A 25,360-nucleotide genomic window follows, 5' to 3' on the forward strand; every position below is an offset into this window, starting at 1 on the left:
GGGCGGGTTTGCTTACCTTCTCTCCCTTGTGGCCCTTCAAGCCCCGGATGCCGTCCATTCCCTGAAGGGTAACAGCAAAAAAAAAGAGGGAAAATTAAGGGTCATGTTTCCTGCCCCGAAGGAAAAATAAAAAAGGGCATGGTTGAGGTCTTGATTCCCTGGGTCCCCACTCCAGCAGGAAAAGCTTCCTCTAAGACCACCCAGAGACACCCAGCAGAGTGGAGTGAACAGAATGGCGGTCGAGGACTCCGAGGACCTGAGTTCGAATTCCGGCTTGGCCATGGAAACATTCAATGGTGGGGGAGGGGGGCTGTGAAACAGGAAAACCGCTTCTGAAATATATCCTTTCCCTTGAAACGGGGGGGGGGGGGAGGGGTGTCCCTACACCTCGGTTCTGTCTGGGCCACACACGCCACCTGCTGAAAACCGCCCATCCCTCCTGGCACCAGGATGGCCCACAGAGCCCGCCTCTGGCCAAGCGTGTCCTAAATAAGCCCGCGAGGGGTGCCACGGATTCTGTGCTGTGGGCATCTCTCAGCACATAACACAGAGCAGGCTGCCCTTCGATGCTTTTGAAACTGTGGCAGAGTGCCACGGGTGGAAGTTCAACTAGTAAAGAGGCTTCCCCCCCCAAAAAAAAAAACCCACAAGTGTTCAGGGGCAGACAAAGAAGTATCGGGCAGAAGTCCAGACTTCCCTAACTCCTGCCGTCTCCCTCCTATATTTACCCACACACCCACCTCACTTTTAGACTATTTTCCGGGGCTTTTTAAAAAATTTGTCTCAGCGAGAAGCTGCTGCAAAAACAGACCAAGGAAGGAAGGAAGGAAGAGGCTGTGGGGGGCCCCCAGCCATGCCAAACTCTGCCAGCCTGCCCGCTCGGTCCTTACCTTTGCACCCCGAGGACCTGGGTAACCAATTGGACCTTGAACGCCAGATGGACCCTGGAAGACACACACACACACACACACACACACACACATACACACACACACACACACACACACACACACACACAAAAGAGGAAAATAAATTCAGAAACACAAGGAAGAGAAAGGCCGAAGACTCCATTATTGGCTCCCTGGCATCACTCTCGGTCCTATCAGGCAGAAATTCAACTGGTACATGTATTCAATCCGTAAGGAGTTCCTCTGGACAATATTGCATGTGTGTGTTTTGCGTCTGATGCTAGAGTTTTGTCACACCACTCTTCTATCTATGCCATTTGGGGGTGCACCTGTTGTGTTTGTGGTTCATGCGTTGCTGTGCTGCCCCCTAATGGATAGAAGAGGGAGTTGCAGAGGTCTGGTCCTGTGTTATTCTCTCCTGCCACCAAGTGGCTGGAAACGGTATAGCACGCAGATCGGTACTGATGAAATTGGGGAAAAAAAGAAACTTGTCTGTGAAATAGAGGTTGGATTTCAGTGGATCTTGAAGGTTAAGCTTCCTTCCCCCTTTTAAAAATTGGAGTCCAAAAAGGGGTCCCACTCACCTGATTTCCTTTGGTACCAGGATGACCCTCTTTGCCAGGGTGGCCCTAAGAAAGTGGAAGACAGGAAAGAAAAGGGGGAAAAGAAGGAAGCCAGGTTAACTCCACCGACTTTTTAAATCTCAGTGTTCAGGGGTGCTTCTGGATCCCAGATTTCAGCAGAAGAAAAGGTGGGTGGAGAGCGTTCGCCAGACCTGTAGCACCTGCACTGCCTGAGATTTCAGGCCCCAAACCTCAGACCCAATGGCCCGCTCTTGTGGGACCCACACAGGGAGTCCCATTGGCCACAACAGCTCCATTTCCCAGGGTTACGTCTACATACGAGGAGCAGCCTCCTCTCTTTTTTTCATACTCCTGGATCCCTGTGGGCCGAAAGCAACTTCCGCCGAAGGTGTGAGGACAGGTTACGCAGACAAAGCCATCCTCATCAAGCTGGAAGGGACCCTTAAGATCATCCAGTCCAGCCCCCCTCTCAAGGTGGCCCGGTGGGGGAATCGAACTCCCAACTTCTGGCTCTGCCGCCAGACGCCAAAAACCGTGGTGCGATCCAGAAGTTCTGGACCAGGTGTAATAATGACCCAAAAAAGGAGTCTTGAACTCAGCTGGGGCATGCTGTAAGTGTGGAAGAGAGGTATCTGGATAATGTGATTGTACCCCACTTCCTGTTGTTGTTGTTGTTGTTTGGTGTACGACTGCATCTCTCGTCCCCTTTAACGTGTCTAACCAGGGACCTGGGAGCCGCTGTGCTCTGTTCAATAGGGTGACCCAATATAGGACAGCAACGTGCTTCCTCTTTAATACAAATGCTTGAGTCCATAATATGAAGCCCAGGTATCTGAGATGTCCTCATTTCCTGTTTCACAGGGTGACCAAATATGTGACCGACGTATATGGCCGCCAGCTAGATCACGAAAGAAGCCCACCACCTGTTTAAAGCAGCCAATCAGGATGATGCCCAAAACACTGAGTCCCCGTGTCAATCAATAACTAACACACAATTACTAACACAGGTAATTAGGTAAAAGGAAAATGGTGATTTTTAGGCTGCATTAACAGAAGTATAGTCTTCAAATCCCACGAGGGGCTAGTTCCCCTTCCATTCAACGCTGTTTAAGCTTCATCTTGTTTACTGTGTCCAGTTCTGGACACTGCATTTCGAGAAGGAGGCTAATAAATTGGAACAAGTTCAGAGGAGGGCGACCGGGAGGATGATCAGGGGGCTGGAAGCCAAGCCCTATGAGGAGGAAAGGCTGAAAGAACTGGGCCTGCTGAGCCTTGGGAGAGAGGATACCGCTCTTTAAACATCTGAAAAGTTGTTACACAGAGGTGGGGAAGGGTCTGTTCACAATCCATCCTAGCATGCAGGACACGTAATCATGGACTCAAGTTATAGGAAGCCAGATTTAGGCGGAACATCAGGAAAAACTTTCTAACTGTTAGAGCAGTACAGCGGTGGAATCCATGACTTCAGGAAGGTGGGGTGTCTGCTTCAACGCCGGAGGCATTCAAGAAAAAAAATTTAGAAAACCACTTGGCACATCTGGGTTTATCTGGATTCCTGCCTTGTGGACTCGATTATTCTATGATTCTAGCCTCTGAAGATCGAATAAGGCCAGGTAATTATGACAGGACTTGTTCCTCCCCCCCCCCCTTAGCGTATGGCTGCTTCGAAAGAGAAAATATTCCAGGGCGTTGCGCAGCAGATACAGGAAATCTAACAGCGGCCCGTTCATTCAGTGCCATTTTATCAACCGGGCACTTATGTGGATTCACGAGTGGCTTCCTGGCAAGAGAGGGCAGAGGGAGGAGAATCACGTCGTGGGGCCGGTGGTGGCGCTTACGGATGGACGTGGCTTCCCTTCCTCTTGAACTGGGAATGCCAGCCGGGGAAGGCAGTCCATGGGACAGGAAAGAAGACCTGGAGGTGGCTCTCCAGGAAAAGCCAAGGAAATGGCTGCCAGTTACTTCCCACTGAGTCTGGCTCAAAATTACCCTTTCAGGCAACCCTGGGGAATTGATCCAGGGAAGTCCTGGGGGTGGGGGAGACAGAGGGCTCAGTACTCACCGGGGGTCCGTCAGAGCCAGGCATCCCTGGAAGTCCAGGTTTCCCTCGAGGACCCTAGGAGAACAGAAAAGAGAGGGGGGTAGGTGGGTTGGTTGGTTGGTTTCATAAACTTGTATACCACCCAATTAATGGTGGACGCTACTCTGGGCGGTTTACACCAAAGGAATAAGGATCATATACAGTGGTGCCTCACTAGACGATGATAATCCGTTCCACTGAAATCGCTGTTTAGCGAAATCATTGTCTAGCGAAAAGCATTTCCCCATTGGAATGCATTGAAACCTGTTTAATGCGTTCCAATGGGGAAGAATCGTCGTTGTCTAGCGAAGATCGGCCATAGGAAAGCCGCTTTGCGAACCGCCGATCCGCTGTTTAAATCGCTGTCTTGCGAAGCTTAGGTCCTGGAAACACCTGTTTTGCGAGCACAGAGGGAGCTGTCAAAATCGTTGTCTAGTGAAAATCGGTTTGCAAAGCAGGGACCAAACATTGTCCAGTGAAATTCCCCCACAGGAATCACTCACGCTATAGCAATCGCAAAAAGTCGATGTCTAGCGAAAAAACTGTCATGCGGGGTAACTGTCTAGCGAGGCACCACTGTAATATAAAAAAACGTCAAAGCAGGTTTGGGATTCAAGCCGCTTGGGACCCCATGAGGGGGCCGCAAGACGAGATCAGCCAACCACTCACCCTTTCGCCAGGAGGGCCCATGGCTCCTTGAGGTCCAGGCAGCCCCTGTTTTTTGGGGGGAAAAATAACAACACAATAACCACCAGGGGAAGACGGAAACGAACCTGTCCTGGGCAGACATCTCATCAATGAACTTTTAGACCCTTTTGTTGCATGGACATGACAAACGCACCCCTATTTCCAATATTTGGGAGTACCTCTAGCCTCCGCCCGTTTCTTTGCCCAGACCTGGAGATGCTTAGCGGCACAGCAACACCCCCCTCGCCCTCCCCCAGGGTCACCGCTCGCCTGCCAGGAGCGACCGCCGTTGCCTGCTCAGATCAGGTTGCGAGTGGGGGGAGGCAGCTAAGAATTTGTGTGGGTTTGTAGTGGTCTGCCTGGCAGTGGGGGTAGAGAGCCTCTCTGTCCAGGAGCAGTCTGCCTGCTAAATCACAAGACGCAGCTGCATGGGAAGGGAGAGGCTGCCCCCCTTCCCCTTTTTTTGGGGGGGCAGCCTTTCCAGAAGCACTTGTGTGGCCACTGCAAGGTGGGTTGGGTGGGGGGGGCTCATGAAAAGACCCTTCCTGGCCCAACCTGCAGCTGCCGCCGCCCTGCTTCTCTGCTTCTCTTTCCACCTACCTGAGTTCCTGGCGTTCCCTGCTGGCCAGGGGGTCCGGGCTCCCCTTGCGGACCCTGGTGGGAAGCAAAACAGGAGCGGTGAGGCGGCTCTGCTCAGAAGCGGAGTGCCTCCAAAGCCCTGGAGTGGGGGGGGGGTTTGCAGAACAGCAGCAAGACCCCTGCCCTCTGCCCCCCACCCCACCCTTTGGCCACTGGGGCTCTGAAAGGCTTGGCCTGCCTTTCCATGGGGTGAGCCCAGTTCACAGCCAGGGATCTGAACTCGGGGCCCGCAGCATGGGGGGGGAGACTGTGCACCTTCAGGCAGAGGCCTTTTGTTCTACCACTCTGTGTCTGTCTCCCCATGAGACCTCCCTACAGCTGACCCCTGCCTTCCAGCAACATCCCTGGGTGAATTTAGTCGGGGCCGCGAGAGGAGAGACAAGACACGTATGTCCCCATTGGGGACACGTATGTCCTTTGTGTGTGTGTGGGGGGGGGGAGAATTGGTTGGGGGGGCATCACACAGATTGTGATTCTGAGAAAAGTGGGGAGGGGGGATTCAAAGGCCTCCGACCAGAGTGGCGTTTGGGAAGGGCGGCGGTTCAACAGAGGCTGGACCACAAGCACCGCTGGGGATGCTTTAGCCACGACTTTCCTGCAGGGGGATGGGGTCAGATGGATGACCTCAGGGGTTCCCTCTCCGCTCTACCATTCTGCGGTTCTGGGGGAATCCTTCAAAAACCAAGCCTGAGCCCAGATTAAATGGGCCCTGAACTGACCTCACAGGTGCCCCCCTCGCTCAGACGAAACCGGAAAGGAAGGGAGACTCGGGTTCAAGATTTTTTTTTCCAGCCTTTTCTGTGGGAGGTTTTAAATAAATGACCCCCTGATGTACATGCAATGCTGTGAAAAGCCGGCGTTTGCCTCCATATCTAACACAATAGAGAGGTCCCTGCACCTCTAGGGGGGAGGGGAGGGGAGGTCCCCCCCACGCTCCAAGGAGAGTCTCCCTCCCCCCCAAGTGGCTACTCACCAGGTTCCCCTTTGGCCCATGCGGCCCGTCCATGCCACGCACTCCCTGCCGAGAGGACAGACAGACAAACGGGGGGGGGGAATTAGCGGCACAGCTCTGTGGGTTGGGGTGTATGGGGTGAATGGTCACTCTGTGTTACAGGGGGACACCCCTCCTCAGCACTTACCGGCGGGCCTGGGATCCCTGGAGGGCCTTTAGGGCCGAGCAAACCTCTCGGTCCCTGGAAGGAGGAGGAGAGAGAAGCAGAGGCAAGTCAACACACACACACACACACACACACACACACACACGGCTTTTAAGGCTTGGCCAGAGAGCAAATCTGTCTTTCTGGACCCAAATAGTTGTGGGGGGCGCACAAGGTGCTGCCACAAAGCCCCGGAGTGATGATGGACAGACAGATGGACAGGTGGGAGCACCCGGAGGCAAGCAGGATCGCTCCCACCCCCGTATGCCACCCTCACAAAGCACCCAGAGCAGCAGGAACCAAATCACTATGAAAGAAGAGAAATCATGTGTTTGTGTGTGTGTCCCCCCCCACAAATACAGCAGGACTGTACCACTTCAGCATCCAGGATGCTCCCACCTGGAAGGGGCACATCCTGCTGGTTTCCTTAATTTATGGGGTGGGGAGAACAGGGCTGGGAGCTTTTGGAAAGCTCAGAAACCAGTGGGGCATGCGGGGGGGGGATGCACAGCATCCTGGGCTCTGCCCCACTGCCAAGGGTCTCTCTGTTTCCCTGCAGGCAAGCGGGGTGTGTGTGTGTGGCTGCTACGTACTGGTTCTCCAGGAAGTCCACGTTGACCCACTTCGCCATCATCTCCCTGCAGGTGGAGAAAAGAGAAGCGTCATCACAGTGGGGGGGGGGGCTCTCTCGGTCGCCGAGTTTTTGCGCTGACCTTCTAACAAGCGAACAGTGACACCTACTCTGAAGGCTTACGAGTAAGGTAAAAAAAAGAAAGGAAGTTGGACACCTCTTGTCGGAAGGGACCTCCTCGGAGGAGAAGCAGGGGAAGGAAGAGCGTTTTCAGAGTCGCCTGGACTTAGGAAACAGGAAGTTGAGTTGCGGTGACTTGTTGCGCGCCCCACCGGTGTCCCAAAAGCTGCGGAGCAGGGATAAGGCCCGCCCTGGCCCCTCATCCTAACCTCTTTGCCATCAACTGGCACTTACCCTCTCACCGTCTTCCCCGGGAGGACCTGCCAGGCCTTGAGAGCCGGAGTCACCCTGGATGGTGGGAAGGAGCAGAGAGATATTAAGGCTGTTTGGTCAAACCTGGGATGTGAAACACACACACACACACACACACACACACACACACACACACAGAGGGGATAGGTGGCTAGGTCTACCCTGCAAGCCTGGTGCACTTTTCAAAGCCCACCCACCCCTCCATCTTTCCTTCAGAGAAACCCAGGAACTGTCATTCTTCCGAAGGGCTGAGGAAGCAAAGTCTGTCACTAAATCACAGAATCATCGACTCAGGTCCAACCCGCTCCCCCGGCCCCCCGCCCCCGCTGAAGGCAGGAATCCCCATCAAAGCAGATCGGAGAGACAGCTGTCTGTTTTTCTCTTGAAGGCCTCCAACCTTGCCGCCCTCACCACCATGACCCGAGGCCAATGGGTTCCGTCGTTATACCGCTTGAACTTTTAAGAAGTTTTTCTTGACATTGTGATAGGATTTTGGATTCTGGAGATGTGGATGTTCAGCAGGTGCACTCCGGAAGACGGAAATGCTCCCTCTGTTGAACTTCTGCCTGTCGCGTAGCTAACACAAGGGCCAAGAGACATGGAGGAAGGATTTTGCAACCAGCTCCTCTCCTCAATATTATTCGGGCAAAGAGTACAACACAATTTGCTCCACGAGACGGCTGAGGTCTTACGCTCTGCCTTCCTGCTGTGACCCCTAGGCTTTCACACACACACACACAAACACACACACATACACACACACACAATCACTCACCCGGTGTCCTTTCTCTCCGGGAAGGCCAGGGAGTCCGTCAAACCCACGTTCACCCTGTGGGGGAAACAAGAAAGCAAGAGGGAAGAAAACGATAGAAAAATCTTGGGGGAGCGCTTGACGAGGGTGCCGGAACTGTGACGCACAACTGAAAATCATTCCATGGGGCTCTGTGTGGGCTTGATTTTAATAAAAAGTGGTCATTTTTGCACCAATTCCAGGAGTCTGCGAGAGACGAAACTCGCCCTCTTTCCACACACCAGCATGCTTGCGAGGTTGGGCTGCCCTTCTGGAGGAACAAAGTGCCCCCCCCCCGAACAATGAACACCTTTTAGAAAGGCCAAGACCTTAAAGGCCACCAACGGGGCGGGGGGGACACAATTCTTCAAGGGACAGACCTTCAGCTAATGCCTGACTCCCTTTAAAGGGATCTTTCCACCGTTCACTGCAAGGAGGTTTATTCTACAATGAGCCTCGTCTGGGTTTTTTGTTTGTTTGTTTGTTTCAGTATGAGAGCGGATTTAATTACAGTATGTTCAAATATTTGTAATGCCTTGTTTACAGAACAGAGAGAAGGCAGGAAAGCAAAAGCCGGACACGAACACCCGGGTTATGAAAGATGCACATAAAATGGTGTAGAAAACTCAGTGCAAGAATTATAACCAAAAGCCTCACAACCGGACACTGCAGACGTTTGAGGACGGGCAATTAATCCTCCCCCCCCCCACCCTCAGTATATTCAGGACAGCAAACCCCACGGTGATCATGTGGGGTGCTAGCCCTCATGAAACCCCCTTCTGCTTAGAGGTCCTATCTTACCTTGGAGCCAGATTCCCCTGGCATACCTCGGGCCCCATCAGCTCCCGCACGACCCTGTGGGGCACAGAAAGGGGGGGGGGGAGAGAGAGGTGAAGCTCGTCATCCTTGCCGCTAGCCCGTTCGTTATCTTTCCCATATCTAGACGAGTTCTTACTGTTTTGACCGACGTAACACAAGCTTTTAAAGATCTTATTGTTTTGCTGTCTGGATCTCTCTTCCCCCTCCACCACCCCCACCCCACCCCGTTGGAGCCATTGCCCTACAAGCTCAAGAAAGACCACTTACTCTGCGTCCAGGCTTCCCGGGGGGCCCGGTCAGCCCTGGTGGCCCACGAGGTCCCTGGAAGGAGAGAGAAAAAGAGCCTCAATCAGGAGCCAGATTGGGGAGGAAGGACCCACCACTGGTGCTCACTCGCACCCGTGGCACACTCTTTTCTTGTGTATATACACACAAGATAGGCAAACTTTAGCACACTCACATAAAACACACTGAACATTGTTTTGTTTCATTTCGTTTGATGAAATGAAACTTAAAACAGCCAGCGGTGCGGGAGGGGGGGTGTTCTCATGGGGAAGGCTAATTCCCCCTCTTTCAAATGTTTACACGGGGTTGTAATGTTCGAAAGGAAGAGAATTAGCCCTTCGACAGCAACTTCCCGCCCACCCACTCACCCCACGATGATAGTTAAGCTTCCATTGGCACCAGAGGGAAATCTCTTAGCTCCGATCATCTGCTGGCGAGAGATAAGAGATTTCCCCCGTCTGCCAAAAGAGAGGGGTTCAAGTCTCAGGACAACCTCCTGGGGATCCATGGAAGGTGGTCTCTCCTGCTGATGGCGTTGTGATCCACAGCAGAGGACGTCAGAAGGATCCACAGGAATGGGAGGGGGGAGAGCTGGAGCTGTGCCCCCCCCCCACCAACCCCTCTAAGGGCAGTGATTCCCCCGAGTTGGAACTAAAGGGTCTAAATTCACAATCTGAGAAGCACGAGAGGGTCAGATGCGTGGAAGGAGAAGACGGGGCCTTTGGGGGGGGGGTCATGGGCCCCTCTCGCCCAAGGTCAAAGGTCACCTCACCTGCGGACCAAAGTCTCCTTGCTCTCCCTTCATCCCAGAACTGCCGGGTTCCCCCTGAAAGAGAAACAGATGGTGGTGGTTGGTTAAGGGACTTTGAAGGTGACACTTTTTTCATTTTGGGCAGGGTGGGCACGACCACAGGGCACACGATGGCTGGAGTTTTACAACCTCACATGCTGCCTGTAGTTTGTTTGTTTGGCTGGGAGGGAGGTTCCTGGGCGGGGGCTGTCAATCTGTGTGTGTGTTTAGTCGTTTAGTCGTGTCCGACTCTTCGTGACCCCATGGACCAGAGCACGCCAGGCCCTCCTGTCTTCTACTGCCTCCCGGAGTTGTGTCAGGTTCATGTTGGTTGCTTCGCAGACACTGTCCAGCCATCTCATCCTCGGTCGTCCCCTTCTCCTCTTGCCATCACACTTTCCCAACATCAGGGTCTTTTCCAGGCAGTCTTTTCTTCTCATTAGATGGCCAAAGTACTGGAGCCTCAGCTTCAGGATCTGTCCTTCCAGTGAGCACTCAGGGTTGATTTCCTTTAGAACTGATAGGTTTGTTCTCCTTGCAGTCCAGGGGATTCTCAAGAGCCTCCTCCAGCACCACAATTCAAAGGCATCAATTCTTCGGCGGTCTGCTTTCTTTATGGTCCAGCTCTCACTTCCATACATCACTACAGGAAAAACCATAGCTTTGACTATTCGGACTTTTGTTGGCAAGGTGATGTCTCTGCTTTTCAAGATGCTGTCCAGATTTGTCATCGCTTTCCTCCCAAGAAGAAGGCGCCTTTTAATTTCAGGGCTGCTGTCTCCATCTGCAGTGATCATGGAGCCCAGGAAGATAAAATTTGACACTGCCTCCATATCTTCCCCTTCTATTTCCCAGGAGGTGATGGGACCAGTGGCCATGATCTTAGTTTTTTTGATGTTGAGTTTCAGACCGTTTTTTGCACTCTCCTCTTTCACTCTCATTACAAGGTTCTTTAATTCCTCCTCACTTTCTGCCATCAGAGTGGTATCATCTGCATATCGGAGGTTGTTGATATTTCTTCCGGCAATCTTAATTCCGGCTTGGGTTTCTTCCAGTCCAGCCTTCCGCATGATGTATTCTGCATATAAGTTAAATAAGCTGGGGGACAATATACAGCCTTGCCGTACTCCTTTCCCAATTTTGAACCACTCAGTTGTTCCATGACCAGTTCTAACTGTTGCTTCCTGTCCCACATATAGGTTTCTCAGGAGACAGATAAAGTGGTCAGGCACTCCCATTTCTTTAAGAACTTGCCATAGTTTGCTGTGGTCCACACAGTCAAAGGCTTTCGCATAGTCAATGAAGCAGAAGTAGATATTTTTCTGGAACTCTCTGGCTTTCTCCATAATCCAGCGCAAGTTAGCAATTTGGTCTCGAGTTCCTCTGCCTCTTCGGAATCCAGCTTGTACTTCTGGGAGTTCTCGGTCCACATACTGCTGAAGCCTACCTTGTAGGATTTTGAGCATAACCTTGCTAGCGTGCGAAATGAGTAAAATTGTACGGTAGTTGGAGCATTCTTTGGCACTGCCTTTCTTTGGGATTGGGATGTAGACTGATCTTTTCCAATCCTCTGGCCACTGTTGAGTTTTCCAAACTTGCTGGCATATTGAATGTAGCACCTTAACAGCATCATCTTTCAAGATTTTAAATAGTTCAACTGGGATGCCATCACCTCCACTGGCCTTGTTGTTAGCCAGGCTTTCTAAGGCCCACTTGACTTCGCTCTCCAGGATGTCTGGCTCAAGGTCAGCAACTACATTGTCTGGGTTGTCCGGGATATCCAAATCTTTCTGATATAATTCCTCTGTGTATTCTTGCCACCTCTTCTTGACGTCTTCTGCTTCTGTTAGGTCCCTCCCATTTTTGTCTTTTATCATGTTCATCTTTGCGCAAAATGTTCCTCTAATATGTCCAATTTTCCTGAACAGATCTCTGGTCTTTCCTTTTCTGTTATCTTCCTCTATTTCTTTGCATTGTTCATTTAAGAAGGCCCTCTTGTCTCTCCTTGCTATTCTTTGGAAGTCTGAATTCAAGTTTCTGTAACTTTCCCTATCTCCCTTGCATTTTGCTTCCCTTCTCCTCTCTGCTATTTCTAAGGCTTCGTTGGACAGCCACTTTGCTTTCTTGCATTTCCTTTTCTTTGGGATGGTTTTCGTTGCTGCCTCCTGGACGATGTTACGAGCCTCTATCCAAAGTTCTTCAGGCACTCTGTCCACCAAATCTAGTTCCTTAAATCTGTTCTTTACTTCCACTGTGTATTCATAAGGGATTTGGTTTAGATTATACCTGAGTGGCCCAGTGGTTTTTCCTAATCTCTTCAGTCTAAGCTTGAATTTTGCTATGAGAAGCTGATGATCAGAACCGCAGTCAGCTCCAGGTCTTGTTTTTGCTGACTGTATAGAGCTTCTCCATCTTTGGCTGCAGAGAATATAATCAATCTGATTTCGATATTGCCCATCTGGTGATTTCCATGTATAGAGTCGCCTCTTGTGTTGTTGGAAAAGAGTGTTTGTGATGACCAGCTTATTCTCTTGACAAAACTCTATTAGCCTTTGTCCTGCTTCGTTCTGAACTCCAAGGCCAAACTTCCCTGTTGTTCCTTTTATCTCTTGGCTCCCTACTTTAGCATTCCAGTCCCCTAGAATGAGAAGAACATCTTTCTTTGGTGTCAGTTCTAGAAGGTGTTGTAAATCTTCATAGAATTGTTCAATTTCAGTCTCCTCAGCAATGCTGGTTGGTGCATAAACTTGGATTATTGTGATGTTGAATGGTCTGCCTTGGATTCGTATTGACATCATTCTATCATTTTTGAGATTGTATCCCATTACAGCTTTTCCCACTCTTTTGTTGACTATGAGGGCTACTCCATTCCTTCTACGGGATTCTTGTCCACAATAGTAGATATGATAATCATCTGAGCTGAATTCGCCCATTCCTGTCCATTTTAGTTCACTGATGCCCAGGATGTCGATGTTTATTCTTGCCATCTCCTGTTTGACCACCTCCAGCTTCCCAATGTTCATAGATCTTACATTCCAGGTTCCTATGCAGTATTTTTCTTTGCAGCATTGGATTTTCCTTTCACTTCCAGGCACGTCCACAGCTGAGCGTCCTTTCGGCTTTGGCCCAACCACTTCATTAGCTCTGGAGCTACTTGTACTTGTCCTCCGCTCTTCCTCAGTAGCATGTTGGACGCCTTCCGACCTGAGGGGCCCATCTTCCAGCGTCATATCTTTTAGCCTTTTGTTTCTGATCATGGGGCATTCTTGGCAAAGATACTGGAGTGGCTTGCCATTTCCTACTCCAGGTGGATTGCGTTTAGTCGGAACTCTCCACTATGTCCTGTCCGTCTTGGGTGTCCCTGCACGGCATAGCCCATAGTTTCTCTGAGTTACTCAAGCCCCTTCGCCACGACAAGGCAGCAATCCATGAAGAAGGCTGTCAATCTATCCAGCATTAACCAATCGTTCCTTCCCTGCCCATGATTTCAAAGATTGCCCCGCCTCTCTGCGGAGAGCTTTTTCCCTCTCTGTTGAAAAGCAGCAAGTCTGTTGCTGAAAGCAGTCGTGTTTGCAGGTTTTGCCGTTTGATCTGTTCCGTTTTATGGAATGAAACCTTTTGTTTTTTCTTCTTACAAATGCCTCAGAGGGAGTTATTGAGCCTGTAACTAGCAGAATTTAAACAGAAATTCAAAATTCTTGCAACAATGATGGGCATCTCTCAAGACTAGAAAGGGAGTTCTTCTCGCTTCTCCTGGGATTTAAACAATGCACAAATTGAGGGAATTAGACAATATGCAGTCGCACCTATAGAGTGCGCACACACACACACACACACACACACACACACACACACAGATCCTGCTCCCCCCCTCCTCAGGTTTTCCAGAGGCAAACACACTCACCAAGGGTCCCGTCCGGCCCGTGTACCCCATCGGTCCCGGAGGGCCACGCAAGGCCATCTGTAGAGTCAAGAAAGAGGGGCAGGATTAAATGCTGGCGCAGGTTACCTGGAAGCATCTCGGCGTGCTTTCCCCATGCTGCCGTGTCTCAGCCACCAGAACATAGAGTAAACCGAGACTGAGGTGACACTGCAGCTATGGTGGATGGCACTGAATCCATTCCAGGTTTTGATCCGAACTTTTCAGGAGCTGTATCTAAGATATTGGACCTAATATGAGGGTGGGGATGGAGTTTTAAGCCTTGGACAGCTCCTGTAATTCAGCTAGAGTGGATTCCCTGCAATACTGGAGCCGCCAGGCTGTTCCTGGTTTAACCGCCGAAGTCTAGCGGCAAAATATTCTCCAGCACCTCTGGAAGCGACAGGAGAGATCCGGGAAGGTCACACACGCCCCCCGCCTTAAGAGTTAAAGGCCAGGGGGGTGACCTTCCTGGATCTCTCCTGTCGCTTTCAGAGGAGCTGGAGAACATTTTGCAGCTAGACTTCCGTGGTTAAACCAGGAAGGCCCAGCAACCTCTCCAGAGGGCAAGCAGAGCGCGGACGATACCAGCAGCCTTTAAAACAAAGAGAAAGAAGCAGGCCAAGCACCTCTGAGTTTTTGCATGACCTGCGTGTGTGGGTTCCGGAAGGAAGACCTTTGAAAGCGGGCAACTAGGGGAGTGTTGCCCCCCCATGACCTCAAATTCAGGAAGGGGTGCAGGATTGTTGTCTTCCAAAGTTACAGGGCAGCTGACACACACCCCCAAGTCCCACCACTACTTCTTGTCTGAAGGTGTGGGTCTTCCAGAAATAAAACATTGCGGAAGATTGGAGGCTAGAACATGGAACCACACGCCCTCTTCGCTGTTCCCTGCCAAAGGTTTATCCTTCTTGACTGGCCCTGTGTTGCCTTTGGGGTGGGGGTGGGGGGGTTGGCTCTTAGCTGAATTTCTGGATCTTTTGGAAAACAAATTTCCCTTCCCTTCCCGCCCCCTGCCCCCCCCCACAGTGTAATCATCCCTGTCGTCATTGTCGTCAAACTACAGGGCCCCTTCCAGTTCTGCAGTTCTAAGATTAATATATAAATAATCCATCTATCGGAGAGAAAAGGAGGGAGGGAAATGTTGCTTTTGCAAGTCCCTGCAAGGACAGGAGGATGGAGTAAAGGGTCGTGGTAAAATAATCAGTATATACTCTTGGTTAATTATTTACCTGACAAAAAGAATTTAGAGAAGTCATGAGAAATTATAAGAGGAAAGTACAAAGGGGGGGGGGGCGGTAACGTAATGTACTGACAAAAAGATTATCTGTACATACATACCTTGTTTCCCCTAAAATAAGACCTAACCTGAAAATAAGCCCCAGCAGGATTTTTCAGGATGCTCGTAATATAAGCCCTACTCCAAAAATAAGACCCAGTGAAGTGAAACCTCACCCTCCACCCTTGTTTGGCCACCAAAAGAAGATGACATGACTGGATTTGAATCAATGTAGATGGTTGTACGTGACAAAAGAATAAAACATCCCCTGAAAATAAGCCCTAATGCGTTTTTTGGAGCAAAAATTAATATAAGACCCTTTCTTATTATCAGCGAAACAGGGTACGTACTGTACATACATACAACCAGAATCAGATCTACCGTTCTAAGATTAGGATGGATGGATGGATGGATGGATGGATGGATGGATGGATGGATGGATGGATGGATGGATGGAAGAACGAATGAATGAAGCCAGCATGTTTTATGTATCTATATATTTATTATTTTCATTTATACAGTCGTGCCCTGCTGGACAATTACCCCATTTAACAACGAATCTGCTTAACATTGAAGTTTTTGCGATTGCAAAAGCGATCACAAAATGATGTTTAGATTGGGTTTTTTCGCTTCACGTTGATCGGTTCCCTGTTTCGGGAACCAATTTTTCATTTTATGATGATCGGCAAACAGCTGACCGTCGGGTTTCAAAAGGGCCACTGGCTTTCAAAATGGCCCCCCCGCTGTTTTCTAAGATGGATTTCTCGCTATACAGGCACCGAAAATGGCTGCTGTATGGAGGATCTTCACTGGACGATGAGTTTTTCAGTCCACTGGAACACATTGAACGGTTTTCAATGCATTTCAATGGGTTTTTAAAATTTCGTTTGACGACATTTTCGCTCTACAGCGATTTTACTGGAATGAATTAACGTCGTCAAGTGGGGCACCACTGTATAATGGTTTAAGGAACTTTGAGGAGCTAGAAGCCCTTCTCCCTGAGTTTTATGTTTCCTTTCCTAACACCCCCTTTCCTTTCATGCATGCCACCCCCATTCCCACCACACTCTGTCTCTTTTCCACACACCCCACACCCCCACACCCCCAACTCACTCGGGCTTGCTGGAGGAAGGCCTGGGCTTGAGCTTCTTGGGCGGCCACCACCGGTCCTTTGCCGCCTCCGCTGCTGCCGAAACGGAACTGGAAGGGGAGAAACAGGGAGTTGGGGGGGTGGGGGGTTCAAGTCTTCCTTCTCTGTCTAGAAAGTGCCTTCATGTGCACCTCACATGGCGTCCCCCTCTCCCGTGCCAGCACCGCCACCACCCCGGTGGCAAAGAGCCCATGCCCTGGGGCCGGGTGGCTTGTGGGCTTCGCTGGGAAGGGCCTGGCAGGGAGAAATGGCCCCAGCGGGCATTTCCAAGCCTTCCATAAAACAATTCAGAAGCAAAATGTGCTGCTTACAGACCAACCCATAAGGCTTAAAAAGCACCCTTTGGGTGGTTTATAATTTAAATAACATGGGTTTCCTCCACTTCCCACTGCAATCTGGACACTCAATTTACCAACCTCAGAAAGACAGAAGGCTGAGTGAACCTCCAGCCGGTTGTTACCTGGGATCGAACTCAGGTTGCGAGCAGAGTGTTAGCTGCAATAATGCAGTCGAACTGATTTGCCACTCCAGTCCTTTCCTGAGAATCAAGAGTCTCTCTCTCCTTCTCTCCCTTCTTTGCTCTGGATTCAGCCAGGATTTTTAAAAACATATATAAGCACCATCATCCAGACTCTAGAAAAAAACTTCTTCATCTTGTCTGAAGGCATTTCTAGCCCAATTTACATTTTTTTAAAAAAAAAAATCAAGTGGAATTTAAAAATTTTTTTAAAAAGCCAGTGGAATTGTTTATTGGTTTCAGGGCCACCCATCCAGACAGAAACTGAGCCTTAAGCCAACAGAAGAGATGCACAGAATTAGTAAAATCGACACTGGCGTAAACCCCCTCAAGGGCCCAGATCCTGCTGGGATTTTACACTGGCAAAGCACAAAAGCCGTGGCTTTCGGTGGCGCCATGCTGCAGGTTGGAAGAACGACTTATTGGTTGCGCTCGAAGTCACTAGAGGTACCACCTGCAGCAATTTCGCGACCTGATCCAGCCACGTCACTTCCCAAAGTTACACTGTGCATTATCCTTGCAGGCGCCACGAACAGGATTTGGGCCGATGGGCCGACTTTCTTCGGGTGCCCCGAGCAGGATTCGTGCCGTGAGGCTGGAACACAAATACGATCAGCACCCAAAAGACGGGCGGGTCATTCCCAGGCCAGCGATCCCCTACCTGGTGTTTTCACCCAGGCACACAGCCATCGAAAATAATCTCTCTGTCTTCTCAGCACCTTTCATGCAACCGACAACCCCCCCCCCCCCAGCCAGCAAAAGAAACAGAGAAGCAGCGACACGGAAGGTCGCCATTCAGAAGCAGCAGGGGAAAAAATTCTACCGACAGCCTGGGAACAGAACCGCCTTTTATGTAAACACTTCCAAAGGCAGGCCGACCACCGAAGGGAGGCGGGGAGAGCAAGAGAGAGAAAAAACCTTCCCACCTGCACCCCACCTGAATCTCTGAACCTCTGCAGATCTCCCAATAAGGGCCTCCCAGGGAAAAAAAAATAAAGGGGGGTCTCCAATTCTGGGAAGGTGAATATCGGAGGAATCTATTCCAGAGGCTTCAATGCCTGGTTTATACACCGGTCACTGAAGTTCGCTTGTGACAGAGGGCAAAGTCAGGAGGAGCTGCGGCCGGAGAACGGCTTGATATGGCTTGCTTCTCGCCTCTGGCTACCCTTCCCACTGGGCTGGACCCGTCTAATAGAGGGGCGAAGGGAGGAATTTGCAAATGCAGGCTTTCCACCCAGAAGGGTCCTGCGGCCTCTTTCAGATGAGGGCCAAAGCAGAATCCAGCATGCGAGGTGTCGTCTCCAGTGTGGACCCCACCCTTCCCGAAAGCAAAACCACCCTTCCCCCCAAAAAAAGGATGCAAAAAATCTCAGGGTTTTTAGGATCACCTGATCATAATTAGGCCTGCCTGGCCAATCCATTTGTTTCAGCCTGGGATGTTTAGGGACTGATTCCCATCCATCAAAAAACACCTCCTGGCTTCCCCGCACAGTCGAGGAACAAAAGGTGCAAGAGAAAGCAGAAAAGCATCCTTCGTAGATCAACTAGGCAAAGTGATCCAGGCCATCGCTTGAGGGGCCCAATACAGTACATGCACCAAACACAATGGGTTATTATGCAGTACATCCACTCATATTACAAGAGTAAATATTTACTTTTTTTCAAAAAAATGAGTGAATAAAGAGAAATAAATAATAGAATGAACATAAATCCACATACTGTTCTTTTCAACATTCTCATCAAGGAAGAAAATATTGTGGACATGTATTGGCCAAAATCCATGCCGTCACATGTACTCCACAGATTTTGGGCAAACCGTGCCCAAGGTGTTTAAAAGAGTTTTGTGGCGCAGTGGTTAAACTGCAGGATGGCAGTTGAGCCTCCGCTCATAACCTGAGTTCGATGCCGCCAGATTCAGGTAGCCAGCTCAAGGTTAAATTAGCCTTCCATTCTTCTTTAGTTGGTAAAATGAGTATCCAGTTCACTTGGGAAGGGGGAGGGGCAATGTGTAATTAAATCATAAACCCCCCAGGGAGTGCTTTAGAGTTACGGGGTGGTATACAAGTCAAAACGGCAACAAACAACACACACTCCTTAAAGAATCCTAGCTGTTCACAGTGCTGATTGGCCAGTGCCCGTGCCGTCGTCAAGAACCACTCCTCTTCCCTTGCCTCTTACCTTCTCTTTAATTTCATCCCCACAATTTGCCTATTTTGGAGAAACGACCCAGCCGTTCTCTCCCTCCCTAAGAGGGAAGCCTGCAAATTTAGCTCAAGCGTCAGCCCCTTCTTATTCTGGGCGAGATGTCATTCTGGACTACCCTCAGCCGCTGGAGAAATCTGGGAAGCCAGAGGGCTGCCCCACAGATGGGCGCCCTTTGGAGGGGCTCCCAAGGAGAGCACATGGCTTGGGTGGCTAAAGGGAAGCCCCCGGGATGCCCCCTGGGATGCAACGCCCTCCGCTCCTCATCTTGGCCTCTGCCAGTGAGAGCCACAGGAAACGGCCGTCTGGTTAAATCCTGGAAAGCTGCAACTTGCCACACGGACCTCAAATGATAGCCCAGAAAACAAGGGGGCCGTGGATCCTCCCTTCGGAAACCAGTGGCCCTTTGTGTCCCCCCCAAACCCAAATTTGGGAGGATCCTAATATCCAGCGGCTGCAGCCACATCACCATCTGCCTCCCACCGACTCACCGGAAGCATCATGGAGGTGCCGGGGGGGCCCGGAGAACCGTCTGACCCAGGAAGGCCGGGGCGTCCGGGGGGGCCCTGTGGAGGAGAAGGCAGGCGCTGAGTCCCAGCTCACCCCCGCCTGGAGGCAGCAGAGCCCCCGCTGAGCGTCTCCGCCCGGATCCTTCTCACTGCAGAATCGGCCTCCCTCTGGGTTTCAAGGCCCACGTCTCCTCATCAACCAGCGATTTTGGGAATCCTAGTATAAACACTTAGCCTCGGAAGATAGGACCGGGGGGGAGAACTGTGCCTTTGTCCATGCGCAGAGTTCTTTTCACTCTGCGGTGAGTTACTGCGACCTGGCTCCACAGACTGGGTAGGAGTTGGGGGGGGGGGGTTTAGAGCTTCCAGGTAACGCCCTGGTCCCTTCACACACCTTGGAAAGTGGTCCGGCTGCACCAACCTGAGTTCAGATGGATTCACACGACAGGGAAGCAGGGTGGCCACACATCCCCTTTCGGGGTAGGCGGTCCTCTGTTTAAAGGGTACGGTCCTCTGTCCAGCCCAGGGAGAGCCGTAAGGATGGGAGATTTCTGCTCGTCCCTCCAGCATTCCCCACCCACCATGAGGAGGAGCATCCGGGCCACCAGCTCAGCCAGAGGTCTTCCCAACACGGGGTCTTGTCCTCCTTCGGTTAAGAGACGTGGTCGTGCGATTGACATGATTTTTTTAAAAAACACTTCTAATTCTGCCTCTAGTAGGCATGTGAATTATCCTACGCCCCTTTTTATCCGACCCGTCCTCCTCTTCCAGCCTCCTTTTTGAGGAGGTGCGCCAACCTCCCCATGGAAGGCCACGCTGTTCTCCTTCAAGAAAGCAGCAAGAGGGTCCCGTTTCCCCCCCACCCTGGCTCCGTCCACTAGGCGGTCTTGCCTCTGGCACTCACCCTCTCCCCAGCATCCCCAGGAGGTCCTGGAGGCCCCTGGGTTCCTGGCGGCCCGCTGATACCCTGCAAGAGAAAGGGGGCAGTCATGCACGGAGGATGATGGGTGGGGAGGTCCGAAGATGAAGAAACCGGGGGGTGGGGTGGGATTAGGCCACTGCTCTCCTGACCTCCACCCAACTCAGCCACCCGCCAGGAACCGTCCAGCTCCTTAGCCCTTACCGGTGGTCCTTCTGGACCAGGCGCACCTTCCACCAGCATGCCCTGCAGAAAAACAAAGGGGGAGAGAGAGGGGGAGAGAAATTGAGAGAGAGAGAGGAAGAGGAGGAGGAAGAGGTGGACACCCAGAGCTTGTGACGGAGACACCCTGTGGAGTCTTCTTCTTCCTCCTCTTCCTCGCCCAGGCACCGCCTTGTCTCACCGAGAGAGAGAGACGCGTCCGCTCTCTTCCTCGCCATCAAAGATGGCATGGTTGACTCTGCCTGCTCTTCTGGGGCTACTCTGAGTTAAACAGCCGGGGAGGAGAAGGCACCCCACCCCAAGGAGAGGTGAGCTAGCTAGCCGCGCAGATGCTGCTGTAAATCCCCAGGTTACTGTGATTCCCTAGAAAGTGGTCCAATATGGGACTAAGAGGCCCTTGGGCTCCATCCTTGTGGCCACTCTCAAAGAAAAGGGTAGCCAAACGGACCCCTCCCTAAACTTCTGGGGGATGAAGGATGCTATTTTGCAGGAGGTCGTTCCCAAAAGCATGCAGGGAAGAAACAAAAGGGAATATAGCCAATAAAATCTTTCTCTCTCTTTTTTTTTTTCCATTAAGGGGCAAGCAAGAGGCATGACCTCCTTAAGTGTGACAAGGGGTCTGTAAGGAAAACAAAGCCTGTTTAAAATCTCCAAAGTTTGGGGAGGGGGAGGCAGAATCCAACCAACTTTTCCCCCCCCAGGAGTGTAACAAGAAAAGGCAGGATTAAGCAAGCTACTGAAATGCAGAAGTAAATACACAACATTAAGGGGCAAACTTCAGGCTGACAGAGGTGGAGAATTTTGGGGGTCCAGTTTCATTTTGCTTTATACCTTTTAAAACTTGTAGTGTTTCGCTCAGAAGCACGAGTGGCCCAACGTCTCAGCTCGACCTCCCAGCCCACAGGCTTGCCCCCCCCATTCCACCCACATCGGAAGACTTACAGGTTCGAAGACGGCGGGCTCCCCTTTTTCTCCTTTTAAACCTCTGGCTCCATGCACCGCCTGTGGATAACACACATGTAACCCCAAAGAGGAAGCCTGTCAATATGGCGAAAGACGGCCCCACGCCCCACGCTCCCACCTTGAAACTCCCCTTCCCTTGTAACCCCAAACCTCTGAAGCAGGTGGGGGGGCAGCTCTCTCCACAAAGAATAAAAAAGGAGAGGCCCCAATCCTGGCATGATTCGGGGTGGGCAGTGGGAGGCGTGCGTCACACCGCCACCCCATCCGTGTGGGGAGAGCCGGGGATCCCTCGTCATATGGCCTCAAACAACACAGCTTGCAGGCCTGGAGCTCCGAATTGTGGAATATGGGCCACTGTGACCTTATTTCTATCTCCAAGGACTCAGCCCCCCCCCCCCGAAAATGGAGTTGCTTTCTCTTGGGGTAATTTAGACCAGGGAAGGGTCTCCCCTTCCCCTACCAGGCATGTAGCTGAGCAGAATCAGACCTTCAGCTCAAAATGCAGCCACCTTCGGTCCTTTTAAGGGGAAAGGCAGGGTATGTACAGTATGTATGTATGTATGTATGGATGGATGGATGGATGGATGGATGGATGGATGGATGGATGGATGGATGGATGGATGGATGGATGGATGTGTGTGTGTATGCATGTATGTGTGTGTGTATGTATGTATGTATGTATGTGTGTGTGTGTGTGTGTGTGTGTGTGTGTGTACGTACGTACGTACAAACAAACAAACAGACAGACAAACAAACAAACAAACAAACAAATAAAATTATAGCTGGGAACAGCACCCAACGCTGAAGATACAGTGGCTGCTGTGGAAGGAGCATTGTTGGCTAAGTTGTGTTTGTTTGTTTGTTTGTTTGTTTGTTTGTTTGTTTGTGTTAGTGTTTCTGTGAGCATCACCACTGCGATGCTCAAACTCTCATGAAAAACCAAAAGGGCAATGATTTTCTTCCGGACCGTGAGCCTTTCGTTTGCAAAAAAGTCAGTTTGTCTCAATCCAGCTAGGGAAGCCAAGATATTTTAATTAATCAATCTTAATAGAGAAACACCACGAGAGCTGCCCTCCTCCTCAGGAGGTGGCCCCGTGGGGTTAAAATGGGGGGGGGGGACGGGACATACCTGGAGCCAAACCCTTCCTTGGGGGTCTTGGACTGCATGATCAGATTTACGAACCAGTCTCTTTTTTGTTTTGTTTTTTTAAAGGTGGAAGACGCCTCTCAGCAGGGGCAATCCTGTAGGAAAAGCTTCCCTACAGAAGGGAGGCCGTAAAATCCCCTTGTTTCAGAACAGCGCCTTGGCATTGTTTCAATGTAAGGGCGTGGATTTCAGTATTTTCTGTTTAAAATGGGGAGGGTGGAGGAGACTCTGGGAATATGATGAAGCCCCCCTCCCCGACTTCCAACCCTCTTGAGACTTCTTTTCGAAATCTCAAAACACCCAATATTTCCCTTCTTTTTAAGCAGGATGTCCTGAAAACCACGTCGCTGAAAAGAGAGCATGAAAACGTGGTTTTAGGGGTGTTTCCCTCCCAGAAAGACAGGGATGAAAATTCAACCAGTTGGCTCAAAAATCTCATCTTTTCCCTTGAACTCCCCAGGAGTTTTAAGGCTTGTCGAGATGACCCCACCTCCTAAGAAATATTTAAACCCGTGAGTCCTATAGCTGCTTTTTGCTCAACCCAAGAAATAAATAAAAACCAGAACCAACAATGTTTGAGTAAATGGTGTTTTTTTTTTTTGAGGGGGGGGGAGAGACATCCCAAGATGGCAGCATGGACTAGAGATTACCATGTCCCATTTTGGGGGTGGGGGCTTCTGCCCTTTGCCCCCAAACTGGTAATCAAATCCAGCACTGGCACCATACTGGGGGGGAGGGGGGAAGGATCGGTCTGTAGAGATGGCCCCGGAGTGCGATGACATCATAGGGCAGGTGGTGACATCACAGAACGGGGAGGAAGCCTTTCACGGGCTTGCCTGCTGCCATTTTGGGGCAAGAAAGATGTGGCAACCCATTTCTGAGACCACCTCTCCTTGACCGTGGCCATCAGGAGTCAAGGAGGTGAGACAAGAGGTGGGGCGATGTTACAGGAAATGACATCATGAAAGACAGGACATCACAGGAAGTAGCCTGGAAAGAGGGACAGAGGGCTGAGAAATGGAAAACATAAGGAGAGAGTTGTTGCAGGACATGGAATATTAGGCAATCCGCACCTAAAACGGGCAATGTGACCCACTTGGAACGAGCGTGGGAAGGAGGAAATGATGTCATAAAACGCACAGCCCAGGACCGACCACAACAAAGGGATGTTCTGCGGCCACACCGCGGTGAATGGTAGCCATGGCAGGAGGAAGTGACCACGTCAAGACAGGAAGGGACACTTAGCTGGCAGGAAACAGACCATGCAGCAAAAAAAGAGGAAGTGACCACCACCGAGCAAGGGGTGCAGCCACCAGCCAAAGGGCACCAAAGGGAAAGGGGGAGGGAGTTTGACATCCACACGCCACAGACAAGGTTACGGGACAAGACGCCGCGTTCACAATGTGGCAGCCAGCTGCAACAAACACCAGACCAGGGAAGGGCAGAGAAGATCAATCCATGAAATGCTGGCTTGCAAACATGAAGAGGCTTTGGTGGCATCGAGAAAGGGGGTTTGCAGTGCAGAAGCCGATTGGAAAGGAGACCCCCCATCCGGAAGGGGCATCGCGCACAAGTACGGCCGACACGAAGGAGATCCACAGGAGAGGAAGCGGGGACGACATGACACGACAGGAAGGGGGCCGAGCCCCCACTTACGCCTCCGCTCTGAGGGGTCTCGGCCGAGAGCACGGGGCCCAGCTCCGACGGCTCGGCCCCCTCGCCATAGCTCTTATAAGCGTAGTCGTACTCCAGAGCCACACTGGGCGCCTCTTCTTCCGTCACCACCGCTTCGTTGGGATGCAGGTCGGGCACCTCCTCCTGAGCCCCCCGAGCAGAAGGGGGAAGCCAACAAAGCATTAGCGTACAGAGGTGGCGCTGGGCTCCCCTACCCAGACGGCCCTTGCGGGGGGGGGCACTCCCCACCCACATCGCTCGCTTTCTCTGCCAAGTGACCAGTTCCTCGCGGCCAACTTCGTTTTCCGGAGCAGCCATTCTCAACAGGGGGAGCCCGGGCACGTTTAAACCACAGACTGGAAACCATTCTTCACACAGGGCCTGATAAGAAGGCTCATCGGATAACTTCTACAACCCTGGTTCTGCCTAGATTTCTTTCATGTCGTGTCTCTGGCCACAGCCGAAATGAAAACAGCAAGAACGATTAACGTTCAAAAAATGTGCTTACCTCCCCCTCCCTTCCCCGTGACTCCAGATTTAGTGGATTTCGGCCCTAGCAGCCAGTCTGTCCCCCACCCCACCCCTCTCAACAACCTTAGCACCCTTTCCCCGCTTCAGCCCGATTGAGGGCCTAGAGCAGTGGGTCCCAACCTTGGGTAACCCAGATGTTTTTGGACAACAACTCCCAGAAGCCTTTGCCACTCGCTGTGCGGGCCAGGATTTCTGGGAGTTCCAGTCCAAGAACATCGGGGGGGGGGGCAAGTAAGGAACTGCTGAGCGAGAGGCATCCATTTGGCCCCATTTGGGGCCAAAATACTTTTGGCACCTTTGGGAAGGTCCAGGGATAAAAACCAAACTCTAGGCATGTTTTTTCCTGACCCTCTCCGAGCAGCTTCCTTAAACCTCTAGAAAGGTCATTCCCAGGAGCATCACAGAACAATAGTCCCACAGCGCTGTAGAGCCATAGCGCTAAAGAGGTTGGGCAGTTGTTACTAATCAGATGTTACTTCAAAACTCTGGGTCGACCTCACCAGTCCCTCTTCCCTGTTAAAAACCAGTTGTTCTGCCCCACACCTGCCCTGGCCTGGTTGCTCCACAAATAGTCACACAAACACAC

At 51.2% G+C, this 25,360-nt stretch overlaps 1 protein-coding gene across 4 annotated transcripts in view; it reads right to left on the reverse strand.

Annotated features, from left to right (window-relative positions):
* Nucleotides 1–25,360, reverse strand: part of COL11A2 (collagen type XI alpha 2 chain) — an 86,659-nt gene that overhangs the window by 30,063 nt on the left and 31,236 nt on the right. For 2 of the 4 annotated variants that reach the window (XM_072987127.2, XM_072987128.2), the window contains exons 8-28: nt 24,226–24,387; nt 21,402–21,461; nt 20,442–20,483; nt 20,223–20,285; nt 19,301–19,375; nt 16,054–16,140; nt 13,647–13,703; nt 9,725–9,778; nt 8,935–8,988; nt 8,650–8,703; nt 7,834–7,887; nt 7,041–7,094; nt 6,649–6,693; nt 6,038–6,091; nt 5,872–5,916; nt 4,860–4,913; nt 4,242–4,286; nt 3,555–3,608; nt 1,493–1,537; nt 891–944; nt 17–61 (exon numbers count right to left, since the gene is read on the reverse strand). In XM_072987127.2, coding sequence (XP_072843228.2) covers nt 17–61; nt 891–944; nt 1,493–1,537; nt 3,555–3,608; nt 4,242–4,286; nt 4,860–4,913; nt 5,872–5,916; nt 6,038–6,091; nt 6,649–6,693; nt 7,041–7,094; nt 7,834–7,887; nt 8,650–8,703; nt 8,935–8,988; nt 9,725–9,778; nt 13,647–13,703; nt 16,054–16,140; nt 19,301–19,375; nt 20,223–20,285; nt 20,442–20,483; nt 21,402–21,461; nt 24,226–24,387 — 1,257 coding nt within the window. The remainder of the gene's footprint in view (nt 1–16; nt 62–890; nt 945–1,492; nt 1,538–3,554; nt 3,609–4,241; nt 4,287–4,859; nt 4,914–5,871; nt 5,917–6,037; nt 6,092–6,648; nt 6,694–7,040; nt 7,095–7,833; nt 7,888–8,649; nt 8,704–8,934; nt 8,989–9,724; nt 9,779–13,646; nt 13,704–16,053; nt 16,141–19,300; nt 19,376–20,222; nt 20,286–20,441; nt 20,484–21,401; nt 21,462–24,225; nt 24,388–25,360) is intronic. The other 2 variants (XM_072987129.2, XM_072987130.2) reach the window with 1 other exon arrangement.

This window comes from Pogona vitticeps, chromosome 2 (assembly GCF_051106095.1).
Source record: "Pogona vitticeps strain Pit_001003342236 chromosome 2, PviZW2.1, whole genome shotgun sequence".
NCBI classification, from domain to species: Eukaryota; Metazoa; Chordata; class Lepidosauria; order Squamata; family Agamidae; genus Pogona; species Pogona vitticeps.